Source organism: Carettochelys insculpta, chromosome 1, assembly GCF_033958435.1.
Source record: "Carettochelys insculpta isolate YL-2023 chromosome 1, ASM3395843v1, whole genome shotgun sequence".
Taxonomy (NCBI): Eukaryota; Metazoa; Chordata; order Testudines; family Carettochelyidae; genus Carettochelys; species Carettochelys insculpta.
In genome coordinates, this window is record NC_134137.1 from 58,923,446 (window position 1) to 58,939,522 (window position 16,077).

Here is a 16,077-nt window from a genome sequence, read left to right on the forward strand (position 1 = left end):
GCTGCAAGACCCCAGAAACCCCGTGCCAGAAGCTGAGAGCATGCCTAGGGCTAGAGAAGCATGAGCTCAGCCCTATACACGCGCCAGCAGCCAGATGGCCATGCCACCCAGCCCATCAGCGAGATGGTGAGTCCCTTGCACTCTGGGGCACCCCAGGAGGCCCCCTCATCCCCAGCTGAGGGGTCGCCGGAGGAGAGCCAGGGCCAGAGAAGGAGGGGCCTGTCCTGGACAGAGGCTGAGGTAAAAGACCTCCTTGGCCTCTGGGCGGAGGAGGAGGTGCTGCTTCACAGCACAGGGAGGCCCCGCAACGCAGCTGCCTTTGAGCAGCTGTCCCTGGGGCTGCGGAAGCAGGGACATCCCGAGTGCATGGCTGCTCAGGTCCACTGCAAAGTAAAGGAGCTCAGGCAGGCCTACAGCCGGGCCAAGGATGCCCGCAGCCGATCAGGGACCAGGGCCGGCCTGAGGTGCCCACACTACCGGGCACTGCAACAGCTCCTCGGCCCGAAGGATGTCCCAGAGCCGTCGGTGCTGGTGGACACATGCGGCCCGGACCCGGACCGGGAGATAGATCTGCTGGAGCAGCTGGGACCCTCCAGCCAGACCACACCTGCGGGGGCCGGGAGCGACTCGGAGGAGGGGGGCCCATTACTCATCACAGTGAGCTCAGGGACCTCCAGCCAGGTGCCCTCGAGGCCGGTGTCCCCGGACCTGTTCTCCAGAGGCCCAGGTAGGTGACAGGTAGATTGGGTGGCCTGGGCGGGAGGGCCTATCCCATGGTACCCTGCCCTGTCCCAGACCCAAGCATGGCATCATCCAGCACCTGCACCCATGGACAGCACCCTAGCTTGCCCGACTGGGAAGGGATGCAGGGGCCAGGCTGCAGCCAGCAATTGCCCCACAGACGAGGTCCCGGCAGGCACACGGGAGCCCCAAGGGGGGTCAGCAGGGGAGGCACCACCTCGGGGGACGGCCCGGGGATGGTGTGGATGGCGCACATGGAGACACTGGTCCCGGGGCAACAGCACTGATGGGTGGCCGCTCTCCCCTTGTGTCTCCACAGCATCATCCTCTTGAGTGCCGGACCACACCCGTGCCACCCTTGGATGGAGCCGGAGAGCCCTCCTCCCCATTGCCTGGGTGCTGCCTGCCCAGACCCGGATAGCCCGACGCCGGCGGTGCTACGACCCCCAGGAGGCGGCGGACGCCTACACCGCAGCCATCCGGGAGCAGACAGCCGTGCTCCGGGAGTGGCTACTCATGGAGCGGGAGGTCATGGCCTGGCGGAGGGAGGTCTGGTCTGAGATGGTCACAGCCCTCCAACAGCTGGCCCCCGCAGCCGGTCCCCCACCTGCCCCCCCGCCGCCCCTGAACCCACTTCCACTGCTGCCCCCAAACACATTGCCCTCATCCCACCCACCCTCAGCCCATCCGTCCGTCTTGCCCTGGCCAACTGGCTGGTCGCCAGTGCCAGCCAGGAGGGGGATCCCCTCCCCGGCTGCCCCTAGCCCCTGCCCCCACCCTGCCTCACCCAGTCCACCCTGTTCTTCATCCCCTGAACGACCCTACCTCCCCATCCTTCCAGCCCTCTCCCGGCCCTGACAGGGCCCCCGCACCAGGGGCGGCAGGGGCACCTGTACTCGCCGGGGATCTCGCCCCTCCACCCCTGTGGGGGCCTAGACCTGCCCATGCCTGTGGCCCCGGCCATGGGAGCATGCCCCTGCCCCATTGTGTATAGTTCTCCCCCGTTCCCCCCATATTTAGCCCCAATAGGAAGACCCCACGCCATTGTTTAACAGCCGTTTATTTACATAGTTAGTCCCCAGTTAATAAATCCTTTCGTGCACCTCAGTGTCCCCTGTGTGTCGGGGGGGCCGTGCTGCAGGGTGGGTGTGAGCCATGTGCCAGGTGGAGGTCAGCATGGCTCCTCGTCCTGGAGGGCTTCCCAGACCCTAACCCCTTCATGCTGTGCCTGGCGGCACGGGGCTGTGGGTGGCTGCTCATAGCCAGGGCCGTTGTCCTCAGCCCACCCGGGCATGTAGCGCTCCTGCTTGCCCTCCACCACATTGTGCAGCGCACAACAGGCCGCAACCACCCCGGGGACGTTGGGCAGGTTGACATCCAGCCACGCGTTGAGGCATTGGAAACGCCCCTTGAGGAATCCGAAGGCCGCTCAAAAGTGTTGCGAGCCTGGTTCAAGCAGGCGTTAAAAACATCCTGGCTGGCGGTGGTCTGCCCAGTGTAGAGGCGCATCAGCCACGGCTTTCATGGGTACGCCCCATCGGCCACTATACAGGGTGGCATCGTTGTGTCCCCCACGGGGAGCTCCCGGGCAGGGATGTAGGTGCCCTCCTCCATGCACCGCCCCAGCCAGGAGTTGCGGAATACACGGGCATCATGGGCTCGACCGGACCAGCCAATGTATATGTCAGTAAACCGGCCCCAGGCATCTACGAGCACTTAGAGCACCACCGAGTGGTACTCCTTGCGGTTAATATAGCGTCCCGCACTATGGTCTGGGGCGTGGATAGCTATGTGCGTGCCATCGAGCACCGAAGCAGTTCAGGAATCCGAGGGCTGCGAATCCCGCCATGGCATCTTCCAAGTTGCCGAGGCAGACGACCCTCCGCAGGAGGAGGCGGTTGATGGCCTGGACCACCTGTAGGGAGGCACCGATATGTAGGCCTGCGCATCGGGGGGCCCCCCTGCCGGCCCCCTTCCCCCTGCCCCCTGCAGGCCCACCACCTGGGGGCCCCCGCCTCTTCCGGGGGAGGGTGTGGGGCCCTTGTCTGACTTACCTCCAGGAGGAAGACTCCCACCGTGGCCTTGCCCACCCCAAATTGGTGCCTCACTGACCGATGGCTGTCCGGGTGGCCAGCTTCCACAGGACGATCCCCACAGGCTTCTCGACTGGGAGCACGGGCCGCATGTGGGTGTCCATGTGCTGCAGGGCAGGTGGGAGCCACTGACACAGCTCCATGAATGTCTGCCTCATCATTCTAAAGTTTGCGAGCCACCTTTCGTCGTCCCACTGGTCCAGGACCAGCCTGTCCCACCAGTCCCCACTGCTGGGGTGGCTCCAGATGCACTGTGGGGGATGGGAGATGGAAAGTGGCAGTTGCCCCCTTGGCAAGGCCTGCAGGACACATGTGGGTGGGAAGATGGGCTCCAGGGCATCCAGCATGCCCAGGATGGCGATGACCGCCTGGGTCCCAGTGACGGTGGCAGCATCGGACTCTGGCAGCTGCTGCTGCTCCATTCTCCTCTTGGTTCTGGGTGCACAGTCCACGCAGTGCTGTGTCCTGCTCTGCTGGGCTCTGTGTGTGCAGGGTGGATGTGTTTGGGAGGGGCCCCTTAAGGGCGCTGCTGTCTGTGTGACCCGGAAAGGCTTGTCATCCATGTGACCCCGTGCGTGATGTTTCCCGGCTGCTTATTTCAAAATAGCCCGTTTTCCTGTGTGGACACTCTCTTTCGAAAAATGGAGGGTGTTCTTTCGAAATAGCAGAGCGGTACAGTGATCTGTTTTGTGTGTGTAGCCGCGCTATTTCGAAATCCCTTATTTCCATTTTCTTTTTCCATGTTTCCCCTTTCAAAATTTCTTTGTAGTGTAGACACACCTGGAGAGAAATTATTTTTCCCCTTTTCTGTTTCTTATCATCTGAGCAGCTTTCTCTTTAACTGAGGCTGAGTTTACACTTAACCTTGAACATCAACAGCTGCTATGCAATTTTAGGTACACCAACTGTGTACCAAAAATTGATTTTGCAGCCGTCAATATTTGTCCCTGTCCTCACTGCAGAATGCTGACGGGAGCAGCATTCTGTCAGTATTCCTTAATCCTTGCGGCTCACAAGGAGTTCCAGGGTCGACACTGACCCCGGAACACGCCATTTCACACATGCGTGAAACAGTACCCCTAGAAGATTGAACCTAAGCGTTCGATCTTCTTCAACAAATGTAGACCCAACCATACACAGACACCAAATGGATAAATAAAATGGAAAACAACCATATCCTTGTTGTAAAAATTAGTGAGCCACAAGCGTAAATAGAATTGTCTACTTATGAAATTCAGAATAAGAGCTTAATGCTGCTCTGAGTGACATGAGGGGGACTATCTCCTGGATGTCAGGAAGAGAAAGAGGTTGTGTTTTAAATAACATTGTTTAAAGTCCTGTCTTACAAAAATGACTTGTACGTCCATTGCTAATAATAATTCAAAACGGCATTTAAGCCATATTTACTTCACTCATTTGTACAGCATAATAAAAGAAAAAAACTACTTTTTTCTTTATTATTATTTCTACTCTTAGATTTTAAGGAGATATGGCTGCGTGGGGAAAATGGTACAGGTGTTGGTCAGTTCAAGATTCCTCACAGTGTCACAGTGGATTCTTTTGGACGGGTAAAGAATTAAAACTCTGTTTTTTAGAGACAGTTTTTATGACTTCTCCTATATATATCTATATCTATATCTATATCTATCTATCTATATATATATGTATATATAAATGTCTTTTGCCCTCCCCCACCCCCAAAAAGACAATCCAAAAAGCATCATTCTTTTATATCAAAGGGGTAGCCGTGTTAGTCTGGATCTGTAACAGCAACGAAGGGTCCTGTGGCACCTTATAGACTAACAGAAAAGTTTTGAGCATGAGCTTTCATGAGCAAACGCTCACTTCATCAGATGCTGGACTTTGCTCACGAAAGCTCATGCTCAAAACTTTTCTGTTAGTCTGTAAGGTGCCACAGGACCCTTCGTTGCTATTCTTTTATATTTGATTAAGATCTGTTCTACTGCATACAGTTTTAATCATTGGAGCAGTAGTGCTTAACTTTTTTACATTGGAAACTTTTTCTTGATGTGGCTGAGAGGGTAATAAGGACTAGCTGCCTTAAGCTGGGAGTTTCTTACATTGCCTGCTACTCCTACAGACCTTAAAGGGTGTACACTGCAAGGGAGCAGGAAGAGGGAACTTCTGCCACTGCCACCGCCACCGCCACCTTGTTCTTGTACTTCTTATGGGATCTGCAAGATGGGAGAATTGATTCTGAGGACCTTTGGCTTTGTGGCTCCAAAGCTCCTTCACAGAATCTTTGGACAGATTTTAAAAAGTTAGGAAATTCCCTGAGCTAATACTCATCACAGTGTCTCGGAAGTTGAGTACACATTGTGATACTTCCCAGATAAGCACAGGGTTATATGGCACCTCACTAGGAAGCCTTGTCTAGGACTACTGTGGCTCAGCTCTCCAACCTCAACAGCTACAGGCAACACAAGTACTCCACTACACCTCACAGGCTCTGCAAGTGAACAGTAGACAAACTGGAACCTTCAAGCTCTCCAAGTTTCTACCTGCAGTCTCTAGACTCTTGTCCATGGGACATTCACAGTATTCACCAATCTGCTGCTTCCAAAGAAACTACAATCCACATTAACCATTTTCACTTCTGAGCACCACCCTCTTAACTCTCAGCACTTAAATTCGTGCATAGTGAAATCCGGTGCAAATTTATTTAACAAAACATAGAGATTCAAGTACTAGCAAGTAGAAATATTAGAAACAAATGATCATATGTAAAATAAATTCATGTGTTCTATAGCCCAGACTTAATTGACAGGATACCTCATCTTGTTAATTAAGTTTAGTCTCTAGAATGCATATAGTGAAAGCTTTGTTATCCATCACTCAAGGAGAATGCTGGTTCCCAGTTAACTAAATGTGCCAGATACTCAAGCAACGGGTGATGTATACAGAGGGCCAAGGAGGTTCCAGCGCCTGATGTCATCTGGCAGTGCTAGAGGCAGGCTGGGAGGGAAAGAGGTGCTTGCTGATGATGTCAGCCGGCAGTGCCACAATGTCAGTTAACAAAATGCCAGATAACAAAGCTTTCACTGTATTATGATTCTATTTTACATGCACATCCTACATGTGTTGAGTAGGGTAGGATACTGCTTACTCAGAATGCTTACAACACTTTACAGCTAGGATGGCAGTGACCTTTCTTTCATGAGACATTCATGCAGTCAGTTAGCCTCCGAGAGGAAGGTCAAATCAATGCTTTCTCTTTATGCATAAACAGGACACAACCCTGCTGTTTGTTTCTTCTTATACATTTCCTCCCTTGTAATTTCTTGATCTATCAACTTGTACCTAAGTCAGTGTGAAAATAGGCATACACTATACCGAGAGCCAGACAGGGATATAGCTATCAGTTATCTCCAGCATGAGAGGTGTATCTTCAACATATGTCACCAATGTTATCCACGTATATGTACTTCACATTAATATTGACAGCCAGTAGCCAACTGCCTCTCATTAGAGATACCACATGCCAACTTTTATGCTGTTATCTGACTCAGGATATTCCCTGTAAAAACGTGTGTGCCCCGTTCCCTCTGCCAGTTAGCACCAGGGAGTCCCTGGGATACGCATAGTCTTACAGAAATGGTTTAGTTTCTCAAATAAATGCATAAATAACTTTCAAAAAATATGCTTTCACTTGAAAGTATGGATATTCACAAGTAAGGTACCCAAACTGTTACTTACATCTGCTCTGCAGCTATACTCTGAGAAAGCTAAAATGTTTGATGTATATGACTGTCTATAACAGGGGTCAGCAATCCCTGCCATGGGGGCCAAGAGTGGCTTGCAAGCTGATTTTTATCAGCATGCAAGGCTGGAGCACTTCCCTGTCCCTACTCCCCAATTCAGCCTATGGATTAACAACAGACCAGCTAGTGCTAGCAACCACCACCTAAACTCTAAAGCTCTGCATCTTAATTGATTTATTAAGGAAGCTGTTGTAAGTAGGACTGTTAGTGACTCTAAAACGTATCACCAGACCATACATAGAGGTCAAAAGGTCAAATGTTGGAACTTCACCTCGGAAAGATTGCTGACCCCGATCTATAACAAACCAGTTTCATCCTGTCAGTGATTGCAGTAAGTGGGATGCCTTACATGTAATAGTACAGTGCTATCACAGCCCATTTACAGTCCACAGTAAAAAGCCTGCTCCACACATTGCTGATTAGGTAAGGGGCATACTGAAGATAATCAATCCCCACAATTCCCTGTGCCAGACAGTTTTCAAAGTATCATTGCACATATATGTCTGCATGTGTAGCACTCCGAATGGATACAAAATTTGAATGTGGATCTATAGTCACAAAAACGAGCTGCAGACATCCACATCCATGTCTGTGGATGCAGATACCTGGAGATATAAAGCATATATCTGTGGGTTTGCAGGGCTCTATACATATACAGACTTCCTACATCCTGCTCATGAAATTGGATCATTTAGCTGAAGCACAGGCAATTGTTAGTTTGGTGTCATCAGAACTGAGTATGTGTAGATATATGAACATTGAAAATCCTGTCTTCTGTGATAAACTTTTCTGTCTTGTACCCACAAAAGAAGGGAGCATAAGACAATGGTATCTCTACTGAGGCAGAGTAAAGTACTTTGTGTATCTTAATTGTGATTGTCAATATTTAGTTTAACTTCGTGATAAGGAACTTTTTAAAGGGGTTTGAGAATGGTTAGTCCATTTTGTAAAATGAAAAAGTCAAATTCATTCATGGAATAACCCTCTCTTCTTCTGCAAATTTGGCCTTTTGTGTGTGAGGAACTGATTCTTTTGACATAGTTACTTATAGCTAACTACATTTGTTGTGTACAATAGGTGTGGGTTGCTGACCGAGGAAACAAAAGAATCCAGGTTTTTGATAAAGTCACAGGAGAATGGCTGGGGTCCTGGACTAGTTGTTTTGTAGAAGATGGTCCCTTTTCTGTCAGGTATTGTAACTATTTATTTCCACAAAATCATTTCAGAGGAAACAGAATACGAAGATTTCACCTGTAAGATTCTGGGTTACTTCAAGTAGGTAGCAAATGTCAGGAATTAGCAGGTGGAAATGGTGTGGAATTAGGTGCTAATCTTTCAATAGGATCTGTAACATGGGTGGTGGGTGAACAGAGGGCTGGCAGACGCAAGCCCCCAGTCCTGCCCCTGCCACCCAGTACCCTTCCCCTGCTCTCCATGGGCTCCATGGAGCCAAGCTCCCTCCTCTGTAGGGACAGTCCCTCCCAAAAGCACAGGCAGTCAGGGGCCCACGCTTCCCTAAAGTATGGGCAGTCTGTGACTCAGCACACCCTACCCTGGGAGCACAGGGACACCAGGCAGTATGTAGCCCCAGCCCTTCTGGAGCACAGGAGGGTGAGCCCGCAAGTAAGTGGGTACCACGCACCCCAGCCTCTCTGGCCCCAGAGAATGTGGATGGATGGCAGTGTGGGGCAGAAGCCCAGGCAGCTCCAGGAGACTATGGGAGCCATACTGACTGGGGTGGGGAGCCTTGAAGCAGAGCATGGATGGTGCCAGCCAAGCAGTTTGAGAAGGCGTTGCTTTCCTCTGCCTCTTATACCCACCACACATGTCTGTAAAGATGAATCCTTGCGTCACATGACTTCATAGGGTCTGCCTTTGTGAAGACAACCAATGAATTGGACTTTCATTTTTATTAAAGTCTGTAGGTTTCATAGACATGATTAGGAGCTTGTTGTTGCACCTCTTAGTTGATGTGTAAAGGCTACAGGCATAAGCCTTTACTTCCTTTGTGTAAATTCCTGTTATTTTCTATTATCCCAAAATCCGTGGCTCCAAGGAGCAGCCACAGCATGTAGAGCAAGTCCCTGCATACTTTCTCTGTATATTCTACAGCACTATAAAATAGAGAATGTTAGAATGGTTGTCATTTAATATGAAAAGTTCAGCAGCTGGATGGTAAGTGACTGACACAGGGGTTACTCGTGAGGTTATCCTAACACTCAGATTTGAAAGTCTAAAGCAGAAGGTTAGACAGCTGATAGAATACACTGCACTCAAATGCTATTTGCTCCCTTACATATGGATAATAATTTTTGAAAACACATAGCAGTGGTACCATAAAGTGTTGTAAGGATATGTGAATTTTAATTTTTATTTGTTTATTTTTAGATTAACTGCCAATGAGGAATATCTAATTGTAGCTCAGCTGAATATTAACAGAATATCCATCTTGGCAGCACCACCAATAGGATCCATTGGAAATTGCAATGTGGTAAACACAATCCAGCTAGCCGATGACATCAAGCCACATCTAGTGGATGTAAATGTGAAAACTGGAGCAATTTATGTTGCAGAAATTGGTGCACAACAAGTACAAAAATATGTACCCTTAACCTGACGTTCCTCTTTGGTTCATTCAGTGGAAGCTGTTTCCTCTGGATTATGAGACTGATGCTGGGTTTCCTTACATTCACTGCAGATTGTGTTTCCACTCAGAAGTACAGCATGTTACACTACTAGAATGCATAAAATAACTCTGTTTTGTAACCTGCCCTCACTCTTATTTTCTGTCTCAAACTCAGGGAGTTATTTTCTCTCTCTCTGTCTTAATTTGTCTTTACTCGCCTTTTGTGTGTGTTTTGTTTCGTTTTTGTTAGTTCTTGGGATTGGGAGAATGCATTTGATATGCAAATTAGTTCAATTTTAAAATGTTTTACCCTGTTTTTAACTTCAAGGTAGTTTTCCCTCTTGTCTGTTGATAAATAAGAAGACACTGTGGTTTCAATTATTCCCTTAGTCTATACATAATTTCCATTCTTAATTACTCTGCCTCCAGTGTTGGGAGTGTGTCTTGTGACCACGTTGCCTAGTCAGTGCACTCTGTCACTTCCTAAGGTTCTAGCTGGCAGAAAGATATGTCTACATATTTAATTTTTCAGAAGTCTTGTTCACTTAAATCCCTGGACTCTAGCTTAACATCTCTTCAGGTTTTCTTGGCTGTTTATGCTAACCTTGTCCAACTCAAAGCAAAAAGAGTTTCCAGTTTCCTTGGTTTCAGGGAGACCTCTGATGCCTAAGGTCAGTACTCAGGGTTTAGCATCTTTGGCAATCATTGATACCACTGTTGACATTTAAGACATCAGTTCCTCACTGATTTAAATTAGCTTCGTATAAAGCACTTGAAACAGAATTAAGAGGGTCTTCATAATGGGAGTGACACAGATTTTTAACTGAGTTTCTAAATTAATTTAGTTAAGTAGATACAAGGTTTGTATCTAAGCATGGCCTCAAAGTAAAATGTGCTGAAGTTTAGCATGTACCACACACTCAACATTTACTAAGTGTTCTGTAATCAGACTTAGACCTGGAGACTTTGTCGTCTTAATATGTAGAAACACAGACTCATCATCTACGTCAACATTTGGTCTTTGGATTCTTGTTTTTAGAATCTAGGCTGATCTTTCATTGTGCCTTCAGATTTTCAAGGACAATTCTCTCAATAATCAGCTGTGACTTTCCACTTTTTGTGATACTGAAGAAGGCACTATATTGACAGATAACTTCAACTGGTAGCTCAAGAAGCCTTCCAAGTGATGCAAATAATGAAGTTCAGGGTATGCCTTTGCAGCATCCATATATTTGATGCTTGTCCCTCAGACGTCCATTTGTAAAACCATTTTTGGCTGAATGGCCATGGATTGAATTGAGGTTTTGCTATGGTGGCTGATGGCCAGATTTCAGCAAGATGTATGGTTCAGTCAAATAATTCAGGTGGTTCTTTATCTGTGTTACCTACTGAAAGTGAGACACTGATTTCTTTTAAACATACCGATAATATTTTTCATTAAACCTCTGAGATATGCCTAGGCGTAATTTGAATAGCTCTGTGATCCCATAGCTATCACCCTCATCCTTGGAATCAGTGGGAGTTAGATAACTAAATGCCTTTGAGAATCTGGGCCAGAGTGTGTTTGTTCAGTTTATAGGACCTTGTGGTATGGACATATGTTGCCCGGTAATTAGTAACTCTTTTTCAGTGCTATACTTATGACTTAGCTTGTGAGGTGACTGAGAAGTGCATTAACTTTTTGTGTACCATCTAAATCCCCGTTTTTGTATTATTAATTGCAAGTGATTTATTAAACATAATGGAACAAAATTACATTATAGCATAATCTGGCAAAAGGTAAAGTAGGCTTTCATAACGGGGAGCTTGGTTTGGAAGCGCTCCTCATCTTGTAGCCTGGTATGATGACTTTGGCTGCATGGGACTTTTTTGATCGGAGGAAAAATGGCAAAAATTTAAACTGTACATTTTAAATTAAATATTTTGTGTAAAACACGTTTTTAATGCATTTTGCCTGTTTGAACACATCTTAGTAAAATTACTTGGGAATGAAAATTCCATGTCCCTTTTCTCTTTCTGTCTCACTACTTTTGTGACTCTCTTGCTGTATGATATCAGTAGTAAATTGAAAATGGATGGAAAAATTTTAATTATTACTGTTCATCATATGTTTCTCTGAGAGTAGTTTACTAGTAAGTGCTGTTTGACTTACATACACTTTGATATCAAAACAATATGTTCACGTCCAGCTACATTGAGTCTTTTATAAAGGATTAGACTAACTCTTCTTAAAAATCCAAATACTAAATTAAGATTGAAATCAGTGAGGGATTTAAAGAGCTCCAAGTCTGTAGCTTGTCAAAAAGAAAATAAAGAGATAATTTGAGTACAATGATAAAATACCTTCACAGGGAGGAAGTACCAGGTACTAAAGGGCTCTAATCCAGAAGAGAGGGGCGTAACAAAAATTAATGGATGGAAGTTAAAGCCAGAAAAATTGAAATTAGAAGTCATGCACAGATTTTTAATAGTAAAGGGATGAGTCATTGAAGCAAACTGTCAAGGAAAATTGTGTATGCACCATCTGTAGGTGTCTTCAAGTCAATACTGGATGATTTTTGGATAATACACTTTAGTCTAGGGATTGGCAGCCTTTGGCTATTGGCCTGCCAAGGTAGTCCGCTAACAATCCACGAGACAGTTTGCTGACATTGACCATCCACAGGCATGGCCTCCCACACCTCCCAGTGGCCACAGTTCACCATTCCTGGCCAATGGAAGCTGCAGGTCATGGCACAGGATGCAGGGATGTACCGGTTGTTGACCCTTGCTTTAGTCGAACACAAATTATTTGATTCAGTACAGGGTTAACTGGGTGAAATCCAAGACCTGTCTTTATACAGGACACTAAATTTAATGGTCATTATTGGCCTCAAAATCCAGTCACTACAACAACCTTCCTTAAAACTCTGCCAAAGTGGACAACACTTTTGTTTCTGGATGGGTGAGTAATATCTGTGAAGGGTATTTTGAATTGATTATTCTCAATGTAAGTGTGAGTGGGCAGGGAAATTTTAACAGTTCTGTGAAGCTGGTCTTAGAATCATAGGGCTGGAAGGGACCTCAGAAAGTCATCTAGTCCAGCCCCCTGCTTCAAGCAGGATCAACCTCAACTAAGTTATCCCAGCCAAGACCTTGTCAAGCTGGGACTTAAAAACCTCTAGGGATGGAGAATCCACCACCTCTGTAGGCAACGCATTCCAGTGTTTCACCACCTTCCTGGTAAAATAGTTTTTTTCCTAATATCCAGCCTACTCCTCTCCTTCTGTAACTTCAGATCATTGTTCCTTGTTCTGCTATCTGACACAAATGAGAACAGTTTCTCTCCATCCTCTTTAGAGCTCCCCTTCAGGAAGTTGAAGGCTGATGTTAAATCACCCCTCAGTCTTCTGTTCCGTAAACTAAACAAGCCCAAATCCCTCAGCCTCTCCTCATTGGTCATGTGCTCCAGCCCCTTAATCATTTTTGTTGCCCTCTGCTGAACCTGCTCCAGCACATCCACAACTTTTTTATACTGGGGAGAAAACCTATTTGCCCCAGACCCCAAAATAGCCTGCTCAAGGATGGTGCTCACAATCCTGGGTTTAGCAGGCTAATGCTCAAACCACTGAGCTATCCCTCCCTCTGAGAGAGGTGCCCCTCTCTTCTAGATTAGATTTTTATGTCCCTCTCTTCTACATTAGAGCCCTTGAGTACTTGATATCCCTTCATCTTCCTGAACTATAGGGAGGCAGAGGTGGGTGGATGTTTGTTCTGTTAGTGTAACCCATGTTACTTTTGTTGTGTGTACCAATAGTATCAATCTTTCAAACAAACAATCGCTGTAATATCAGAGATAGTTGCTCTGCCTCAAAACAAGGTTTGTGTAATTTGCTTTCTGAATTGTGCCCTGTCAAATTGTCACCCCAATATTCTTTCAATATCATTATTGACATCTTTTCAGCCAGTCAAGCCATTTTGGGTGAAGGCAAGTCTGGTCAGGTTTATTTTTTCCATTAGGAAGAATGGGGAACTATATCTTGTATGGTACTGTTGCTTTTCTTCCTGCATACCTTAAGAAAACCTGACTACATTCTGTCAAAGACAAAGGATTTGCTTGGTGAAGTTTTTCATTTTTCAGGTTGTACTATAAAGTTAATTTAATTGCTAATAGAAAAGTGCAGAAAAGTTTTCATGATATTTTGATTGAACCCAGAGGCTTTGGCCAGGTGATACCAATTTTCCTTAGTTTATGCATACCACTTCTTTTAGCATTAATGGAAAGTACAGGCATATTCATGCACATGTATTTTTATCCTGTGGGAAATCTGCTGTTCAGTCAGTAGTAACAGTATAGAAGGCCCCCCACAGGGAGTGCAAACTCTTGGATGGCTACATGAATGTGGTGAACATTATTACTTATTATTTGTATTATAATAGAGCTACCTTCTATGTGCAAAATCAGTAATCCTGTTGTGCTGACTACTTTTAGACCCCTCTGCTAGAAAGTTTTGTTAGACACTTTAAAAATGTTACTGTCTAGACTATGACAAAGCATTGTAAAATTCCAGTTTCTGAGGCAACAAATTAACAGCATTTAAATATGTTATGATACTGCAACATGGCATTGCTTAGAAACATAGTTTAACAAATGATGTTTCTTAACAGTATATGCTGTTAAGAATCCCTGAGTCAGGGACTCCCCTGAAGTTTTGTTAAAGCTGATTTAGAAATAAAAACAGTTGAATTTTTCAGTCTGAAAAATAACTACTAAACTGTACATCATTTTTTTTCAAATCATGTCCAAATCAAGCATTATCAGTGATTAATACTGTGGAAAATCCCCTTTATTAAAGTGGATGAGGTTCTGTGACACATATTAAAAAGTGATTGTTGTCCTCTTTGATACATTATCAATCAATTAAATAACTTGAGCAGACAGGTTAACCCATAGAAGTTTATATCTGAAACAATTAAATATGCACATTTGGGTTAGAGAGACATGGTGGATGAATTAATATCTTTTATTGGACCAACTTCTGTTGGTGAAAGTCAAGCTTTCTGGCTTACACAGAGTTTAAAGAATATATTTAAAATTTAGTAAAACAAATATTAAAATTATGTAATATACAGGTAAAGGAAAGTGTCTATACATCTGGGTATAATGCTTAGGTTACTCACAAATAACAAAGTTTGGGTTGCAAGTAGTAAAATACATAAAGCACATAATGTGAAATAACCCAAATTAAAGTGAAAATATTTAACAATACAGTTTAGATATTAGCATTCAAATATTCCCATACCTCTCACATGGAAATTTGTACAGAGAATTGGTAGTAGAAAGCAAATATAGGAAAGAATGTAGATTGTCCTTCAGGGATTGAGAATTTAGGATAGGTTGTCCCTTAGAAAATACAATCCATCAGAGAAGTATGTCTGTAATTATTTCAACAACTGTTCTCTCTGATACTATGTTGACACTAGACATAGAAGTTGACCACTGATAAGCAATTTTAGCTATGCTAATTGTGTCCCTAAAATTGTTTTTTCCATGGTCGATTTCCATGTCTGTCCACATGGCGAAAGGTTAACCTTCCTTATTCCTTCCCTCTTTCAGGGAATACAGGGGTCAGCATTAACCCCTAGTAATGTCATTTAGCGCATGTGCAAAATGAAACCCCAGAAAATTGACTTTGAGCAGATCGATCTTGCCCTGTTGTGTGGTTCTGGCACCTAATATCCTGAGGCCCACATGGCGATAGAAAAACTGCAAACGGGGAAGGTTTGTCAGTTACTGAAATTGCTTATCTGAAACACAAGAGGGCACCAAACCTCTGTTACTGATGTTTGGCATCTTCCAGGCAAGAGCAAGCAACACATTGCTCTGAAAATCAACAGTAATCAATTGTTTTTTATTTTCTCTTTTCAAACCAGAAAATTGCATTTTAATTGATTGTGCACTATTACAGGATTTATACCATTTTTGCTTGTTTCCATTACATTTATCTGGTTGAACAAAATCTTATGTCCAGAGGGGGCTGTCCCGATACCTTTACTCGTTCTTCTCTTCCTTACACAAAATATTTCAGTGTAGTTTGTTGCTTTGGACATGATGTATGAATAAAAAATCACTGTTACTTCAAAATAACTGTTTGCAGGAGGAATTACTAGTACAGATTGAACCTCTTTAATTTTGGAACTCTCTCATGCAGCAAAATCCCTAATCTGGCATGATTTTAGTTAGTCGGATGACCACTAATCATGGGTTTGGCAAAGTTTCCTGTGATCCCATAAAATTTGTTTACAACCACCAGTGCTGGCTTTCAGTGTTCTGTGCTGTTATTTAGCTGTTATTTACCCCTAAATGTCTTCTAAGAACCCAGCAAACAATGGAAGTGTTGATAATGCTGCTAGAAAATATTAACCTCCCTCGGTTTGGCAAATTCTCTCGTTTAGCACCAGTCATGTCCTGATGGTGCTGGACTAGAGAGGTTCAATCTGTATAACTGTAGCAGTAGAATAATGTCAGCAAATTTCCCCTAAAGACAACCTTAAGTCAGAACTAAATTTGTTAATTCTGATTCACCATTCTCGTCCTATGTCCCATAATCTACTATTGAGTAATAGAGCAACGAAGGGTCCTGTGGCACCTTATAGACTAACAGAAAAGTTTAGAGCATGAGCTTTCGTGAGTTAACTCACTTCTTCAGATGAGTTAACTCACGAAAGCTCATGCTCTAAACTTTTCTGTTAGTCTATAAGGTGCCACAGGACCCTTCGTTGCTCTACAGATCCAGACTAACACGGCTACCCCTCTGACTATTGAGTAATAGCTGACTCCATAAGAATCCCCAGT

At 44.9% G+C, this 16,077-nt stretch overlaps 1 protein-coding gene across 1 annotated transcript in view; it reads left to right on the plus strand.

Moving 5' to 3' along the window:
* The window catches only part of NHLRC3 (NHL repeat containing 3), a 40,845-nt gene extending 26,751 nt beyond the window's left edge, over positions 1-14,094 (plus strand). The window contains exons 5-7 of the mRNA XM_074982548.1: positions 4,311-4,402; positions 7,694-7,806; positions 9,005-14,094. Coding sequence (XP_074838649.1) covers positions 4,311-4,402; positions 7,694-7,806; positions 9,005-9,233 — 434 coding nt within the window. The 3' untranslated portion in view covers positions 9,234-14,094. The remainder of the gene's footprint in view (positions 1-4,310; positions 4,403-7,693; positions 7,807-9,004) is intronic.
* The last annotated feature ends 1,983 nt before the right edge of the window (positions 14,095-16,077 follow it).